At 38.0% G+C, this 15,834-nt stretch overlaps 1 protein-coding gene across 5 annotated transcripts in view; it reads left to right on the forward strand.

The window, feature by feature from the left end:
- STK39 (serine/threonine kinase 39) overlaps positions 1–15,834 on the forward strand; it is a 138,902-nt gene that overhangs the window by 34,937 nt on the left and 88,131 nt on the right. For all 5 annotated transcript variants that reach the window (XM_026697107.2, XM_087920004.1, XM_087920006.1 and 2 more), the window contains one exon: positions 14,586–14,698. In XM_026697107.2, coding sequence (XP_026552892.1) covers positions 14,586–14,698 — 113 coding nt within the window. The remainder of the gene's footprint in view (positions 1–14,585; positions 14,699–15,834) is intronic.

The raw sequence follows: 15,834 nt of genomic DNA on the forward strand, positions 1-15,834 counted from the left end.
ATTCTCATCTGCATAAGAACCCATGAGTATGGTAGAGAATACTGAATGATGATGGAGGGAAACCAATATTAAAGTTGCTCTTCAGTAATGCTGTGTCCTGGATTATCATAGGTGATTGCATTAAAAATAAGCAGCAGTTTAATCTGAACAAGCAAGACTCCCTTTCCTTTTTCCAGTTTCTATAAGTTGAATCATAAGCCACAACTAGAGGTGCACTATTTGAATCAGTGGTGGGATTCAATTTTTTTTACTACCGGTTCTGTGGGTTTGGCTAGGTGGGCGTGGGCATGTGACTGGGTGGGCGTGGCTTTTTTAGCAGCAGCACCCCCCCGGCCATTGTTTTTTGGGCCTTCTGGGCCTCAGGCAAGCCTCCTTGGGAGGCATTTTGCTCCCAGAAGGCTTCCCTGGGGCCCAGGAAGGAAAAAAAAATGGAGCTTCGGTGGGGCGCACAGTCCACCCGCTCCATATTGGGACCTTCCGGGCCTCATGGAAGCCTCCCGGGGGGTGTTTTGCTCCCAGGAAGCTTCCCTCAGGCCCAGCAAGGCAAAAGATAGATAGCCGCCTGGGTGAAGCAGTAAGGCAGGGAGGGGAATCCTGGCAAAGCTGAATGTAGGAACAGTTGATTATCAGGAGGGGGAAAAAAAAAAACTTAAGGAATGATTGGGCAGGGAAGAACGCAGTCAGCAATGTTGGGCAAGCATGTGATGTTGTGCATGCGCGATAAGGACTGACTGGGCAGGGAGGGGATGGGCGACTTGGTCGGGGGCATGGCCAGCCAGAAGTTACTACCGGTTTGGCGACCCACACAAATCCTTGCTGAACCTGTGCGAACCTACTGAATACCACCACTGGTTTGAATCCAACCATTGTAATACAGCTTTTTCTACAGCACAAGGTTATTGAGAGGGTGGCATGACAAGGAAGAATCATTTATCTTGTGTTTGGAGAATAGATCAGGTAAAGCTAGAGGTAGATATGCAAAAGGAGGCCAGTTGTTTTACTATACTGGCCTTAGATCCTGAGGGCTGAGACATGGCTTCCCATAAGGCCGCTTGAATGACATCATGGCTCAGACTGCATAAATTGAAATGTTTTCTCTCTTACCTTAATTACTACACAGCACTTTTTTCCAATGAGTTTTGTGTAATACTGTTCCAGCCCATTCTAGAAAGATTGCAACTAGGGATATTTAATTCATGAATGAATTTTGAGTTACAGCCATTGTGTCTCTACTTAGTACATGCACATTATCATAGTTCTCCCCCCAACACACACACACTTGTTTTTTTAGTTTCTGTGGGTCATTGCTTGTGTCTTTGAGAGACCAAGCAACAAAATAGCAAATTCCTAGTTCTGTTGGGAGAAAAAAGAACATTAGATTTCCAGCAATGCACTAGATGCTTACATACGTTATCAGCATCAAATTTTAATACGACAGGTTTATGGTGTAATAAGGGGTTTTATCAGTATTTGTATGGAAAATGGTTTTCTTCCATAGCAGAAACCCAAAGATCTGTTCGTTACATTGCTAGTCAACTACCAAACTAATTCTATATTGTGATTTCCAAACTTCCAACTGATTGTACTACCATGTTTGCCACAGTAGTAGTCGTAGTAGTACTTTATTATTATTGCACCTCATACAATGAAATTAAATGCCATCTTCAGTATAAATTATACAAAAGAAAACTATAAAAAAGAAAACCAAAACATACATCCTTCACATTCTATACAATTGAATTGAAAACCTCTGATATTGCATTAATATTGCAATTGGGAAACCATTTGTATAAGTTGCATGGCATGTTTTAATAAAGCGAGACTGCTTTGTCATTCTTACCTGCCAAGAGAGGTAACTCTACAAACACATGTATTGCCACTTAATAAATTAAGTTTTTATCTTTTCTGGAGAGAAAAAAATAGCCTGGTTTCTATATTGTTCAGTCAGGTGAGATCGACCGCTTTAGAACCTGCCATTTGGCTGAAATGCAGACTTGAGGTTGAAGTTTGATCAACTGTTTTGACAACAGCTCCATACAGACATACAACTATATTCTTCCATTAAAATTAATATGTATGTATGTATGTATGTATGTATGTATGTATGTAAGTATGTATGTATGTATAAGTATATGTGTGTATGTGTATATATATGTGTGTGTGTGTGTAAAGTTTTCGCGGGTACTTACATGTATGGTATTCAGCTTTGTTTGGGTATATTCCCACATCATTATAGTTGTGCTTTTAAAGTTGTAGCAATGTTTCGGCAGAATCTCATCTGCCATCATCAGGCTTCTGTATTGTGTTTGTCTATAAAATATATGATTTTATCCAGACATTTGAAGTCTATTTTTAATTGACTGTTTTCTCCCAGGGGGGATGAAGTGTTTTCCTGAGGAAGAAAAATGATTTAGTTGCCTGATATTATTCAAGCTATGATCCTGTTTCTATATGTTTCTATCGCAGTCTATTCTAAAGGTAACTCTAATCTGTTACTATTAAGAGGGCCTCCTACTGTCTGCTGGGGGAAAGTAGTTGACGAATGCAAGCCAATGAGAAGCAGCTCTTTCAGAGAACAGTTTTATCCTTTTACATCTGGAAGATTGGCTCCATAAACGCCTTTGGGACTGAAGAGGAAGAACACTATTATCTTTGCCAATGGATCTTATGTTCCTTGTCAATAGTTCTTTCACTTAGTTGGAAAGGGATACAAAAAGCTACTGCAGGAGTTGGCTGGATTCTGCAAAAGCCTGAACACAGATGAGAAGTTGACTTAAAAATCCATGCTGTACTTCCTTGTCGTCATCCGTTTTCTTTTTCTTTTTTTTTTTGCTAGTAACAAGGTTGAGCGGAGTACATCCTGTTTCTGTTCCTGATGAAGTGATTTTGAAACCAAATTACTAGCAAGGACTATACTTTGAGAGGGGTGTGTGTGTGTGTGTGTGTGTGTGTGTTGCGTATGCATGTGTTCGTGCTTAGGTTTTTTGCTGGCCTGGTAAAAGTATTAGTTTTCAAGGAGGAACAGACTTCCTCAGGTGAACAGTATTTCCACATAATCTCAAATACCACACTCTGTTCACCAAAACTAGTTTGCAATTCCTCTGCCAGAAAATTGGTCAAATGTTAAGAAATCATGTACATCATGTGTTAGACAATCGAGATCACATGTTAGGAATATGCACATGCTTAAATATTTGAAGGATAACTTCAAATTTGAAGGATAACTATATATATTCTGCAGAATTATGAGAAGTAATAATGCACCAAATCGGATTTTTTTCTTTTTGTATGAATAAACATACTAATTTGAATTCTACTGTAGTATCAACTGTATGCTTTGGTGTATGTCCATTGAAATTTTCTGGAACATTGAATTCAAAACTTTAGCTGTGGTCTTTTCATTCTCTCACCTTCAGAATGAATTACTTTCCTTGCAAATACAATATGCAGATTATAGGTAATAGAGGCTGGTCATTGGGACAATAACAGCTTCTTGTTTAGTGACAGCCTCATTTAGCAACTGTTCACAATCACAACAATGATGAAAAAGTAAATTTATAAGCAGTCCTTGAATTTGTGACCTTCACAGGTCTGTAAAACAAAGGAAAGCTGAAGTTAGATTGTATGCCTCGTGGTGGTTTCACACAGCAACTACTTTGTTTAATGACTCAATTCTCAGTCCAAATTACGGTTGCTAAAGAGGGATTGCCTGTATTGTATTTATGATTTTGCATGGTATGGATATAAAAACCCAGGGGCGGGATTCTACCCATTTGGACAGGTTTGACCGAACCGGTTGTTACACCGGTTGAATCGCACCACTGTAAAAACCCAATTGTTTGTCAGGATTGATAGCCACTCTTGTCTGCCGAATCTGCTGGGTAACTTGAAGCCATTGATCATCTGGAACTGGGGAGCATTTGGTGGACTTGTTTCACAAATGGGAAGGCTAGTTGCTGGTATCAGGATATGATGCTGTTTCCAAACTTTATATGAGATCCAGTTCCATGTTCCATACAATACATTTGGATATCCCTGCCCTGATCCTTTTGAAGTCAGGAAACTGACTCAAGCTAGGTCACATGGTTTTTCTTATTAATATCACTCACTCCAGAGGTCATGATCTAACCTCAGACTCTAACCATTGATCATGCTGATTGAAGATATGGGAATTGTAGACAAAAACATTTATACTTAATTCCAGGAATTTCCCTACCTGTATTAGGACATTCTTTTAGTCTATAAGGCATAATACCTTATTTTGCAGGAACGACAACTTCCAAATGTTAGTCGTAGCCAACCAAAAGCCTTTCCACTATTGCTTTCGCAATTTTCCCCACTCCCCCTTGTAAAACTCACCTAGCTTAAAAAAAATTCTTAGGTTTCTTTGCATGTATCACATGTGTAAATTATACTACAGATGTTCAATAATACTGAAATCCGAGACTGAAGGCCATTCCAAAACCTCTACCTTTTATTCCTGTAAATACTTCTTGGTTGATTGGGAGTTTAGATTCTTTCCTTGCTAATTATCCAGCCTCTTTTCAGCTTTAGTTTCCTCACTTTCTGCAGGACATCAGCTTCTAATCTAGAATGTCCAGTTAGAATATTACATGCACCAAGACTGCCACACAACCACGAGGCATACAAGTTACTCCTGTATTTAATAGTTGGCAAGCTGTTTTTTTTAATCTCTCTCTCTCTCTCTCTCTCTCTCTAAATTTTCAGTCTTTTTTCCCCCCTTCAAATGTGTCTTGTGTGGTTGGGGCTGAATAATTCAATTTTTGTTTCATCAGTCCAAAGCACTTGGTTTCAAAATGTTTCAGTCTTCTTAGCATTTCCTTTTGCACACTTTACACAATATCTGTGATGGGAAGTTTGAGAAAAGATTTTCTTCCAAGAACTCTCCCATAGCTGTCATTGTTGCATAAGCACGTCTCTGGATATTATAATGTAGTGATCTTGGATGCTCTTTTCCAGACCCAACTCATTAGGGGGCAATTTTAGCAGATCTTTTTCTTACTCTTCTGGATCTTGCTTTGATTTTTAGGAGTTCCATATTGTATTCATTTCTTAACACTATTTTTCATAGGCAAAATCTCTAGTTCAGAGCATTAAGTTTTTTCTATAACTTTCTCCCATTTTGTCTGAATGAATCACTTCCATTTTCAAATGCTCAAACGAGCTGTTCAGAGGAATCTCTTTCTTTGAAATAAATAAACCAACAGTTATAACCCGAGGGGAGACTAGAAGGAGCAGAGTGTTTGTGGAATTGTGCTCACCTGATATTGTAGCCTAATGAGTCAGTTAATTTTTTTGGGGGGGGGGGCGGGGGAGCCTAACAACTTTACAGGAAAGAAAAAGAAGCATAGCATTAAAGGAACTGAAAGAATATCCAAACCTTTGTCCTGGTAGCCCTCATTTATTGACTGCCTTGTTTAGCAATCTGTAATGCAAGAATGCACATCTTGCATTTACGGGTATGAGATTGCCATTTGGGGTGATTTACAACTGGCACACATTTACAATTGTTGCAGCATCTCACAGTCACGTGATCCCCATTTGAGAATTTCACAACCAGCTTCCGATCAGCAGAATTAATGGAGAAGGCCAAAGTAATGTCACACGGTGCCTCACACGATGGTCACACGATGCCTCACTTAATGACCAGGGTGATTTTCATGGTCACATGAATTTTTGCTTAGAGATTTGTGTGGCTTGGTGATTGAGTTGCTGGTGGCACTTGAGGTCAGTAACTAAGTGCAAACAACCTATATTTATCGTTTCTTACTTTGAATCAGTAAAAACAGCAACCCTGCAAATAAATAGTAAGAATCATCCAAATTTGCCAAAAATATGTTCCTCTGTAAAGGTTGATTTAGCTGTTCTTCCTTCCTTCCTTTCATTCAACTATAGTAGCCAGTTAGAGTAGGAGTGCCTAGACCATGGGTGTCCAACCTTTTGGCTTGCCACAATGAGGAAAGAGGAGTTGTCTGTGGCTACATATAAAATATATATTACAGCTATTATATATAAGGAGGCACGATGGCTCTGTGGCTTAATGAAGCTGGAAATGGTCTTTGCTCGGGCAGTTGAAGTCCTAGCACTCCGTGGCAGGCTGAGCTCCCATCATATGCCTCAACTTCTGTCCACTTAGCAGTTCAAAAGCATGTTTTATGTGAGTTGATAAATAGATACCACTTTATTGTGGTATTAATTTTTTTATTTTTTTTAAAATAAAGTTTTATTTGGGTTTTCACACGCAAAATACAAGTAAAACATCTTTTTTGAAAATAGCATGGTCCCGGGTTGAACTTCTTTATACAGACACAAAACTCAATTTCATGCTCCTTTTTGTATTCTATTCCTTATCTTATACTATTTTACATTTTTTATATAGTTTTTCCCCTCTTTTAATTTTCTCAATTTTATTTTGATTATCTCATCTCAATTCAAATCATTATATTTATACTTTTGTCTGTTCTGTTTCAATTTCATATTATCTTTTCTCATTAAACAAATTTTCTCCTGTAGTTACTAATTGGAGTATGACACCTTTATATCTTTTAATTACATCCATTCAACTCTTATTTAAACTTCAGTATATACCTTAAGTTTATGACCTTCAATATAATACATAATAGATAATTTCCAATTGAATTCTGCTTGGCACATTCTTATAATACACACTATATTCTTTTTTTTAAAAAGGATTGTAAATATATGTAATTATAAACCCTCATTCCATGTTTTCACCCATTATCTCTAAATAGGCCCTGTTTCTCTATATTTTGCTTCTGTCCTTTATAACTTCCTTTCTTTCTTCCCTCTCATCTTTTACCTCCTCTTTTTACCCCCTTGTCTCTCTAGTTCTAATTCTCTCTTCTGCATTTCCCTCTTCTGTTGCTTTCTGATTTTATACTTATTTTTCACTCTATTTTTTTGAGTTGTTTTTCCCAATCTTAAACTTTCCATTCTCTTTCCCCCCTTTCCTTTTTTCCCCCATCTAAGATTACTTGTTCATTAAAGATGGCTTCTTCTTTGTCGCAATCTTCTTGTTCTGCAGGCATTTCTTGTTGTTTCTCATAATTCCAAATCTCCATTTCTAAAAACTGAAATACGAAGCCAAAAGAACCTCTCCCTTCTTGTGCATCTTCTTTGTACTTTTTAAGTTCCATTTTCAGTTCTTCTAAAAGTGGAGCCATTTTAAACAGTTTTAAACAACCACCCGATTGATTTTAGTCATTCAAAACAATAACCAAGAATCCAGAAATCATCAAGTAATCCAGATAATCCTGAGTTATATTTTATTTCTTTTTTTGACTTTCTCTTCCTGGGGTTTTTGTTGCGATATTTCAGTTAGAATGTATCTTTTGGAAGTCTTGTTGAGAGTTTGCTGGAAGTTCTTTTTTAATTCCAGGCAGTCTCCTCCCTTCCAGATCCTACCCTTTTATTCTTTTTCTCTCCTTTCCTGTTTTCAAAAGCTTTTAATTATCCAGAAATCTTTATTATCTCTTTGACTTTTTATTTTCAGCATTAAATGCCTATTGATGTCAAAGTGGATTTTTTTTTTCCAATTTCTTGCTTAAGTCTCTTAGCTGTCAGTATAGGAAAAGGAGAAAACCAAATCTTTTCCCTTTTCTCTCTCCTTCATAGCTTAAAAATCTTCTTAGGGAATAATGTTATTGTTTTTTAAGTTTCAATTCCAGGGTACCTTATTTGTTGCTTTTTCTGTTTGACCTGGTCAGTCAAAACTTTCTCTTCTTATCTTCCTCCTGCACATTCTTTTCTGGTCGAGTTCTTCTTTGTGGTGGCCATTTCTGACCACCGCTGCAACCGCCTTCGGGAAAGAGAGTGATGGCCAGCTGGGGAGGAGAGATGCGGCTCTCCTCAACCCTGCTGGCAGTCTCCCCCTTCTTCACCACCTCTATGGGGTGGCTTAGCCTCGAAACCAGCCGGCTTGGGGCACTCCAGCGGCGAGCACGGATCGAAGCCTTGCAGTGACGAGGTTTCGGTCTGTCGCTGAAGAAGCTCAAACCAGAAGTCCCTATAGATGCCACTTTAGTGGGAAGATGAGTTGGTGCGTCGTGTGGATGGTCAGATCCCTGCCGGCACTGGACCAAATTTCTGTATGCAACACCTATCTGCAAGGTGGCTTTGGTAGAGGAGAAAAGCCTCAAATGATACTGTGATGCAGGATGGATAGCACACAAGTGAGAACCGAACAGGTTAGCAGTGTTAAGGCAGACAAATAATTGTAGTTGCTGGCTAATGTAACATTGCCTTGATTAGATTAGATTAGATCAGATTAGATTAGATTAGATTAGATTGATAGATAATATAAATCATATAATAATGTGAAATTTACAATCTTCTTGTTGTTAGTTGCGAAGTCATGTCCGACCCATCGCAACCCCATGGACAACATTCCTCCAGGCCTTCTTGTCCTCTACCATCCTCTGGAGTCCATTTAAGCTCATGCTTACTGCTTCAGTGACTCCATCCAGCCACCTCATTCTCTGTCGTCCCTTTCTTTTTTTGCCCTAAGTCTTTCCCAGCATTTGGCTCATCTCCAGTGAATCCTTCCTTCTCATTAGGTGGCCAAAGTATTTGAGTTTCATCTTCAGGATCTGGCCTTCTAAAGAGCAATCAGGGTTGATCTCCTCTAGGACCGACCGGTTCGATCGCCTTGCAGTCCAAGGGACTTGCAGGAGTCTTCTCCAGCCCCATAGTTCAAAGGCCTCAATTCTTTGGCGCTTAGCCTTTCTTATGGTCCAACCTTCACAGCCATACATTGTAACTGGGAAAACCATAGCCTTGACTATAAGCACTTTTGTTGGCAGGGAGATGCCTCTGATTTTAGTTTGCTGTCTAGATTTGTCTTACAATCTTATGGGGCTGCATTTCTAGCTGTTTAGAGCCCCATGTGGCTCAGGGGCCATGGGTTAAATGTGTGGCCCAAATTTTTGCATGGAAACACACATATACATGAAACCAGATACTGGCATATTAAATAGGTTTGCAATGCCCAACGGATTCAGAACAGTGTTCTAGGTGAAATTTTAATTTGCTGTTCTTGAGTAATTTTGTAATACCATTGACTTCATTTAGAACGTAAGAATTTGAACAATTATCAGTGTTAGTTATTAGGGAATGCATACAAGTAGAGTATGCTGTATATTGAAGAGGAATTGCAGCACTTGATAATAATGAGGTCTGAGTGGGCATCTCATCTTGTAAGAAGAAGCTGGGAAGAGGATAATTTGGTCATTGCTTTGCATCATTAGCTTGGGTTATAAGTTCAGATTTAACACTTGATGTCTGGCATTAAATTAATGACCAAATTAGCAAAAACAAAAAAGCTATGGGATTCTATAATTATTGTAGAGTCTTGAGCAGCAAGTTCCTAATTGAGATAATGAACTGTAGCAGTGTTTTTCATACTTGGCAACTTTAAAATCTGTGGACTTCAACTCCCAGAATTCCTAGCAGCATTCCTTCCAGGTATTCCCCATCCAGGAATCCTGGGAGTTGCATACATCTCGCAAATTGCCAACTTTGAAAAACCCTAAATTGTTTCTTTGTTCACATATGCACAAGAGTAGCTTTTCTGCATGAGTATGGAAATGTTACCATATTATTAGGATTTTTGTAGATATTTGATTGCTATTCCAGATTAGAATAAAAAAATAGCACATGGAAAAGATTAAGAATGAAGATTAAGAAGAAAAAACATTGTGCCACAAATATTTAACATTCCTGGCAAAAATGGATGCACTAATCCTTTCCATCCCATATAGCAGTGGTTCTCAATCTTTTCTTTATCACTTAATTCAACATTTGCCTCATAACATTTCTTCAAGCCTTTGTGGACTCTCTGTGTTGGAATTATGCTATCACCGGCGTCGCGGACCTCAGATTGCCGTATTGGATTGATCAGCTGGCCCCAATAATGTGAAACAGTTATTAGATTTTAATAGTTTAATAATTGTAGTAATTATTATTATAAAAGCCAGTTTGGTCTAGTGGTTAAGACACCAGGTTAAAAAGCGGGAAGACTGTGAATTCAAGTCCTGCCCTGCCTTAGCTTTGAAAGCCAGCTGGATGACTTTCGACCGACTCTCTCTCTCTCTCAGCTCAACACACCTCACAGAGCTGTTGATGTGGGGAAAATAGGAGGAGGAAGATGTGTTAAATATGTTTATTAGCTTGAGTTATTTGTAAAAATAATAAAGCTGGGATACCAATGAATAAATAAATAAAAAGAACCCATTGTTATTGTTTTTCACAAGAGATATTTAATTTTTAGCTTCTCACCAAGTAACCCTTCCTTTACTGTATTTCCAAACAAATTCGGTAATTCGCCTTCTAACATCCAGTTTGGTTCTAAGAATATAATGCCCTGTTTTTTTAGAATTTTAGTTTTAAATTCTTCTAAATTATTATTGCTGTTGTATATTAGCAAACAAGCTTGATTGCAGTTCTAAAGTTGCCCAGGTAAATAGAAAGCCAGAATCCTCCTTATAAAAGGACAGAAAAATATTTGTGATAAATTTAGGCACAATTCTGTTTTCTACAGTAGCTTGCTTTTTCCGTTGCAACAAGTCATATCCTGTTAACAATTTGAATGCTGAGTATCTTTTTTCCCTCTGTTTTACTGAATGCTGGGGAAATGGCTGGGTGGGAATGCTTGAGTGCTCAATATAGAGCAATTAATTTTACGATCTGTTTGGACCCCTGATCCAGTTGCCTATTTCTTGATCAAATGGTCACAAATGTACAATTGTCTAAATGGGCTATGGTTCAAACAATTGAATCAAACAATAATTAGCATTTTATTTTGTTTGAACAGTTATTTCTCCATTTCTATTTTAAACATTATTTATTTAAAAATGTATGTAGCAGAGAATACCTACACAATGTGAAAAGTGACATAAAAATATCAATCCATAATTAAAACACAAAATGCCAGACTAAAAAAAGTGACAAAAAGCAAGAACAGAGACAACAAATTGATCAACAATTAAACCAAAGACTTACGTATAAGTGGAAGTGAAATATAGAGTGGAAGAAGAAATCAGAGGGAAAAAAGTTTCAAATGCAAGTGCCCCCACTGACTAGCTCATTACTATCTGCATTATCATCAACTTATTTGAAGGTTGGGTTGGGATTCTAGCCTGACCGATATCAAGCTAATTGAATTTGGATGGTACGCTTTCATTACGGATTGGACGCATCGCTTTGAAGCAATTTCCTTTTGTCTTGGGGGCCTTTTTACATATCACGCAATGCATCAAACTAGCCTTAATTTAGTTTTGTTGAATAAGGCATAATTGTCTTGAGTTTGCATCAGCTTCTATGTTTGTTCCATAATTGGGAAAAAAATTGCAGCAGAATTGTTCTGATATTATAGTTCAGGTTCTGATATCTATCATGTCCACATGCTAGGATGGACCAGTTTTTCTTGTGAGTCTTACTTGAACTTCTTGACAACTTTCATCTGAAATGTGTTCTTAATTCATTTATGCTGAGGCATCCCACTTCTTGTCTAGGATTTAGGTCTTCGATCAGGAAAAGATTAAGATTGGGATCTAATAGTTGCCATGTCTCCTTCAACCAAGTTTTGAAATACAAGTTAGTTTTAATAATGTGATGACCTGGAGTATAACACAAACGTAACCAAATCCAAAACGTAAATAAATGTCCTTTAATGCCTCCAACTTGGCCCCGCTGTTCAATAATTCTCAGTTGGAGATAAAACTTATTCAAAAATAGTCTTCAAAAGAAAGCAATACAGTCTGAACGTAATGATCAGATAGAGGTGAAATAAAAAACCAAAACAAACTACAATGAAAGAATTTCCACAAGGGACCAGGATAAGTAATTACCAACTTCAAGGAGATAAGATAATAAGGCACAGTCTGTTGGAAGGACGCCAGTCAAGATAATTTCAGCCCAAAATAAAGCATGCTTTATTATTGCTTCTGGCAATACTGTGTTTTAACTGTCTCTATTCTCCCCAGCTGCAACCAGTGCGGGGGATCATGGCCACTTCCTCTCTCTTAAGCCAAGTTGTTTCCTTTTCCGTTCCTCCCTGCGTGTCCTAGGATGAAGAGGGGATGGGCCTGGTTCTTCCTCTTAACTGCCTAGATGGCCTCTGCCCTTCCCCAGCCTCCTCCACAACCTCCAGAGCCACACCTCCACTCTCTATTGGCTGTTCCTCCTCTCCCTCAGAATCCGATTCTAACAAGGGCATGACAAATAGTAATGTTAAGTGTTATATATAATTTTGAGTGGTTATATTTTTGTTATTATCCACGTTAAGTGCCCTGTATCAGACAGATAATAGCAATCGTATTACTTACTTATTATTTATTATTTATTTATAAAATTTATTTGACACTCATCTTGTATCCAATGACTCTGGGAGGGCTAACAACATTAAAACATTGAAAACATTACAATCATCCATCATGAAAAACAACAGATTAAAATGCATTAAAAAAAAATAATACACAAAATTGGTTGGTAATTATTTTGTACTTCATAAATCCATGGAAGGAGAGCAGCAATGAGTGTTTCCAAGCACAGTTCATTTAATTTTTTAAAAGTAATTATTGGGGGAGAAAATGGTACAATTAATTAGTGCGTCAAAGCACTTGTCCCCTAATATTGGCTTAGCGTATGTTTATTAGCAATCTTAATTGAGTAGATATTATGAGCTGCAATTTTTGTCTTTAAACCATGGCAGGATGCATATTGCATACAGAACATCCTATTTCTAAATTAGTTACCAAACATCAATTAAAACACGAACAATAGTTTCCAGTCATGAGGTTATGTCAGTTCTGTTGATTGATTGGAGCCAAGAGGGACCTATTGTTTTGCTCCAAGCACACAACTGAGTTTTCATTGTAAAGCTTGTTAACAAAAGGCTTTTTATGTGCATGTTGTATTTGTTTAGGACTTCCAAGATGGACAAGCAGAGCAGAAGCCACTGTTTGAGAAGATCAGTTGTAGTATTCCACAGAAGTGTTTCTGTTCATGGATTTTTTTGTGCAGGAATGCTAAGTGTTGTTTGTCATTTTAAAGCTTGAGTTAATCAGAAATAGAGATGGGAATGGTCAGGTGCTTTCAAATATTTCAGCGTGCTTTTACGCTACACAATTTTCTATGTGGATTGTTGGTTTTTAAGACAATCTTTATTGAAGAGTACTGTTCTGCAAATTATGGCTTCTTGATATTTTTTCCTGAGTTTGGAGAAAATATATGATCGTATCTCTCCACAGATGCTCCATTTTGTCATTGAAAGCACTTGCAACTTTCCAGGAACCCATGTTCTTACCAGCCCTTCAGAAAAACAAAAGAACCATTTGCTTAACTATGACCTCAAATGAACTTCAAATTTCACGTGATTTTCCTACCAGGTCTCTTTTATTCACTGAGCTTTTGTCTGCAATCATTTGGGTAAGGTCAGAATATTGTAACTACAGTTCCAATCAGGGACAGAAATCAGATAAAGTCGAAAAATGAGTCCTCTTCTTGCTAAGGCTAATTCAATTCTCCAGTAAAGTATAGCAAACAACAAAAAGAATAAATGTTTAATAATGAAGCCTTTTGAATATGAAATGGTTGGGCCGAATTATTCTTTCATTGTTCTACTGCAAATCCATTTTTCTTCTCGGTGGGTGGGAACAATAATGAGGTCAAATTTCTTAGAATATTTCAAATTCTAAGGATGAATGAGCCATTATATTACTAGTTTAGTTGCAGAAAATAGTTTTGTATCTCTGTTGTTTGACTGCCTGCTTTGGAAATATACAAAAGCAGGGGTAGACAACCTTCGGGGTGGGTGGGCTGATAGGCATTTTTTAAATGTTGAAGCACATTGCACATGCTTTTATAAAATGGTGACCATGATGGGCATTAGTCTGTGGAGAGTCTGTGTACAAGTATTCAACATTCTTTGCTTTCTGTTTAATTCGCATTAATGTTTTGGGGGAACCCTGGGGTTGCATTTAATTCTTTGGAATGGGGCCTTTGGGCATGTACATGCAATGTTCCTTGTAGCAGTGGTGGGATTCAAAAGTTTTTACTACCGGTTCTGTGGGCTTGGCTCGGTGGGCATGGCTCGGTGGGCAGGGGAAGGTACCGCAAAATCCTCATTTCCTCCCCACTCCTGGGGATATTGTAAAATCCCCATTTCATCCCCACCCCACTAACCTGCTTTCCATCTCCGTTCTCCTGTGCAGGGCAACAAAAGAAGACCCAGCCAATCAGCTGGGACTCGGGAGGCAGAGAATAGATGGGGGTGGGGCCAGTCAGAGGTGGTATTGGCCGGTTCTCTGAACTACTCAAAATTTCCGCTACTGGTTTTCCAGAACTGGTCAGAACCTGCTGAATGTGACCTCTGCCTTGTAGGTATGATTTGGAGTGCAGCGTGAAGGGGGACTGACAAATTCTTTCTTAGGCTGATTTTATTAGAGATGTGCTCCTGAGAAGCTCCAGGTTGTTCTTTTAAAGAAGACAGGTTGGAAATAGCTGTACAAAACTTAATCCATTGTTTCTTTTTTTCTCTCTTTCAGGCAGTGGTGCTACCGCCGTAGTCCAAGCAGCGCTCTGCAAACCCAGGCAGGAACGCGTAGCAATAAAAAGAATCAACTTGGAAAAATGCCAGACCAGTATGGATGAATTGCTTGTAGGTAGAACGAGCAGAATGAATGAATGAATGAATGAATGAATGAATGAATGAATGAATGAACAATAAATAAATAAGCAAGCTGATTCATCAACCTTTTAAGAGTTCTTCATTGTCTTATAAACAGTACTTGCACATGATTGTTCCACCTGAACTTTGAACAGTAATTATAGTAAACAGCTGTGAAAAAGCAGTGTGGATTCTTATGGCCTATTATATCTACATTTTAGCTATGGTACAGGTAAACTTCAACTTACGATCTTTCGCTTAGCAACACTTCGAAGTTACAACATCGCTGAAGATAGTAATTTATTCAGGTAGTCTTTGACTTACACAGGTCATTAGTGGAACATTTGAGGTTAGAATGGCACTGGAAAAAGTGACTGATTATTGTTTTTTCACACTTAACCCCAAGAGCCCCAAGATCGCACGATCAAATTTCAAACACTTGGCAACTGACTCATATTTATGACAGTTGCAGTGTCCTGGGGTCATGTAATTAGATTTTGGATCTTCTGATGAGCAAAGTCAATGGGGAAGTCAGGTTCACTTAACAACTGTATTATTAACTTAACACTGGAGTGTCAGTGGTTCATTTAACATCACTTGCATCACATTGGGTTTTCTCTTTTGTATTTAGAAGAGACATTTTAAAAAAATCTGCTTTAGAACTGTGGAAAGACCTTACAAGGACACACCAGTCTGCTTTTGTTGAAAGCTTATATTCACCCATTGATCTTAAAGATGAAGGGACTTCGGCTGAATGAAGTATGACTTACAAAATCATCACTCAAGCCATTTAAATATTACTGCTGCGTTTATCTTAATGATCATTTTTCTTATTTTGCACTGGATAAATACAGTGTCAAAGAAATTTTAATCGTACTAAACAAAGAGATGAAACAGTCCATTAAGGCAAGAAGAAAATCGTAGTGATATTGAAACATGCAAATGTTTTGAGTTGTATTTTTATCTAAAATATATCAATAAGAGAGAATATTTGTAGCTCGGGGTTGAAATGAGGGATTCTTGGTGCTTGGTGTTTCATTAGCCAAACTAGGTAATATCAGTGCTAGATCTTATCTTGTTTGGGTAATGAAACATCTGCAAGAAAACAACTAAGCTCCAAGAGCACC

The sequence above is a fragment of the Pseudonaja textilis genome, chromosome 1 (assembly GCF_049901715.1).
Source record: "Pseudonaja textilis isolate UNSWEBS1 chromosome 1, rPseTex1.2, whole genome shotgun sequence".
Taxonomy (NCBI): Eukaryota; Metazoa; Chordata; class Lepidosauria; order Squamata; family Elapidae; genus Pseudonaja; species Pseudonaja textilis.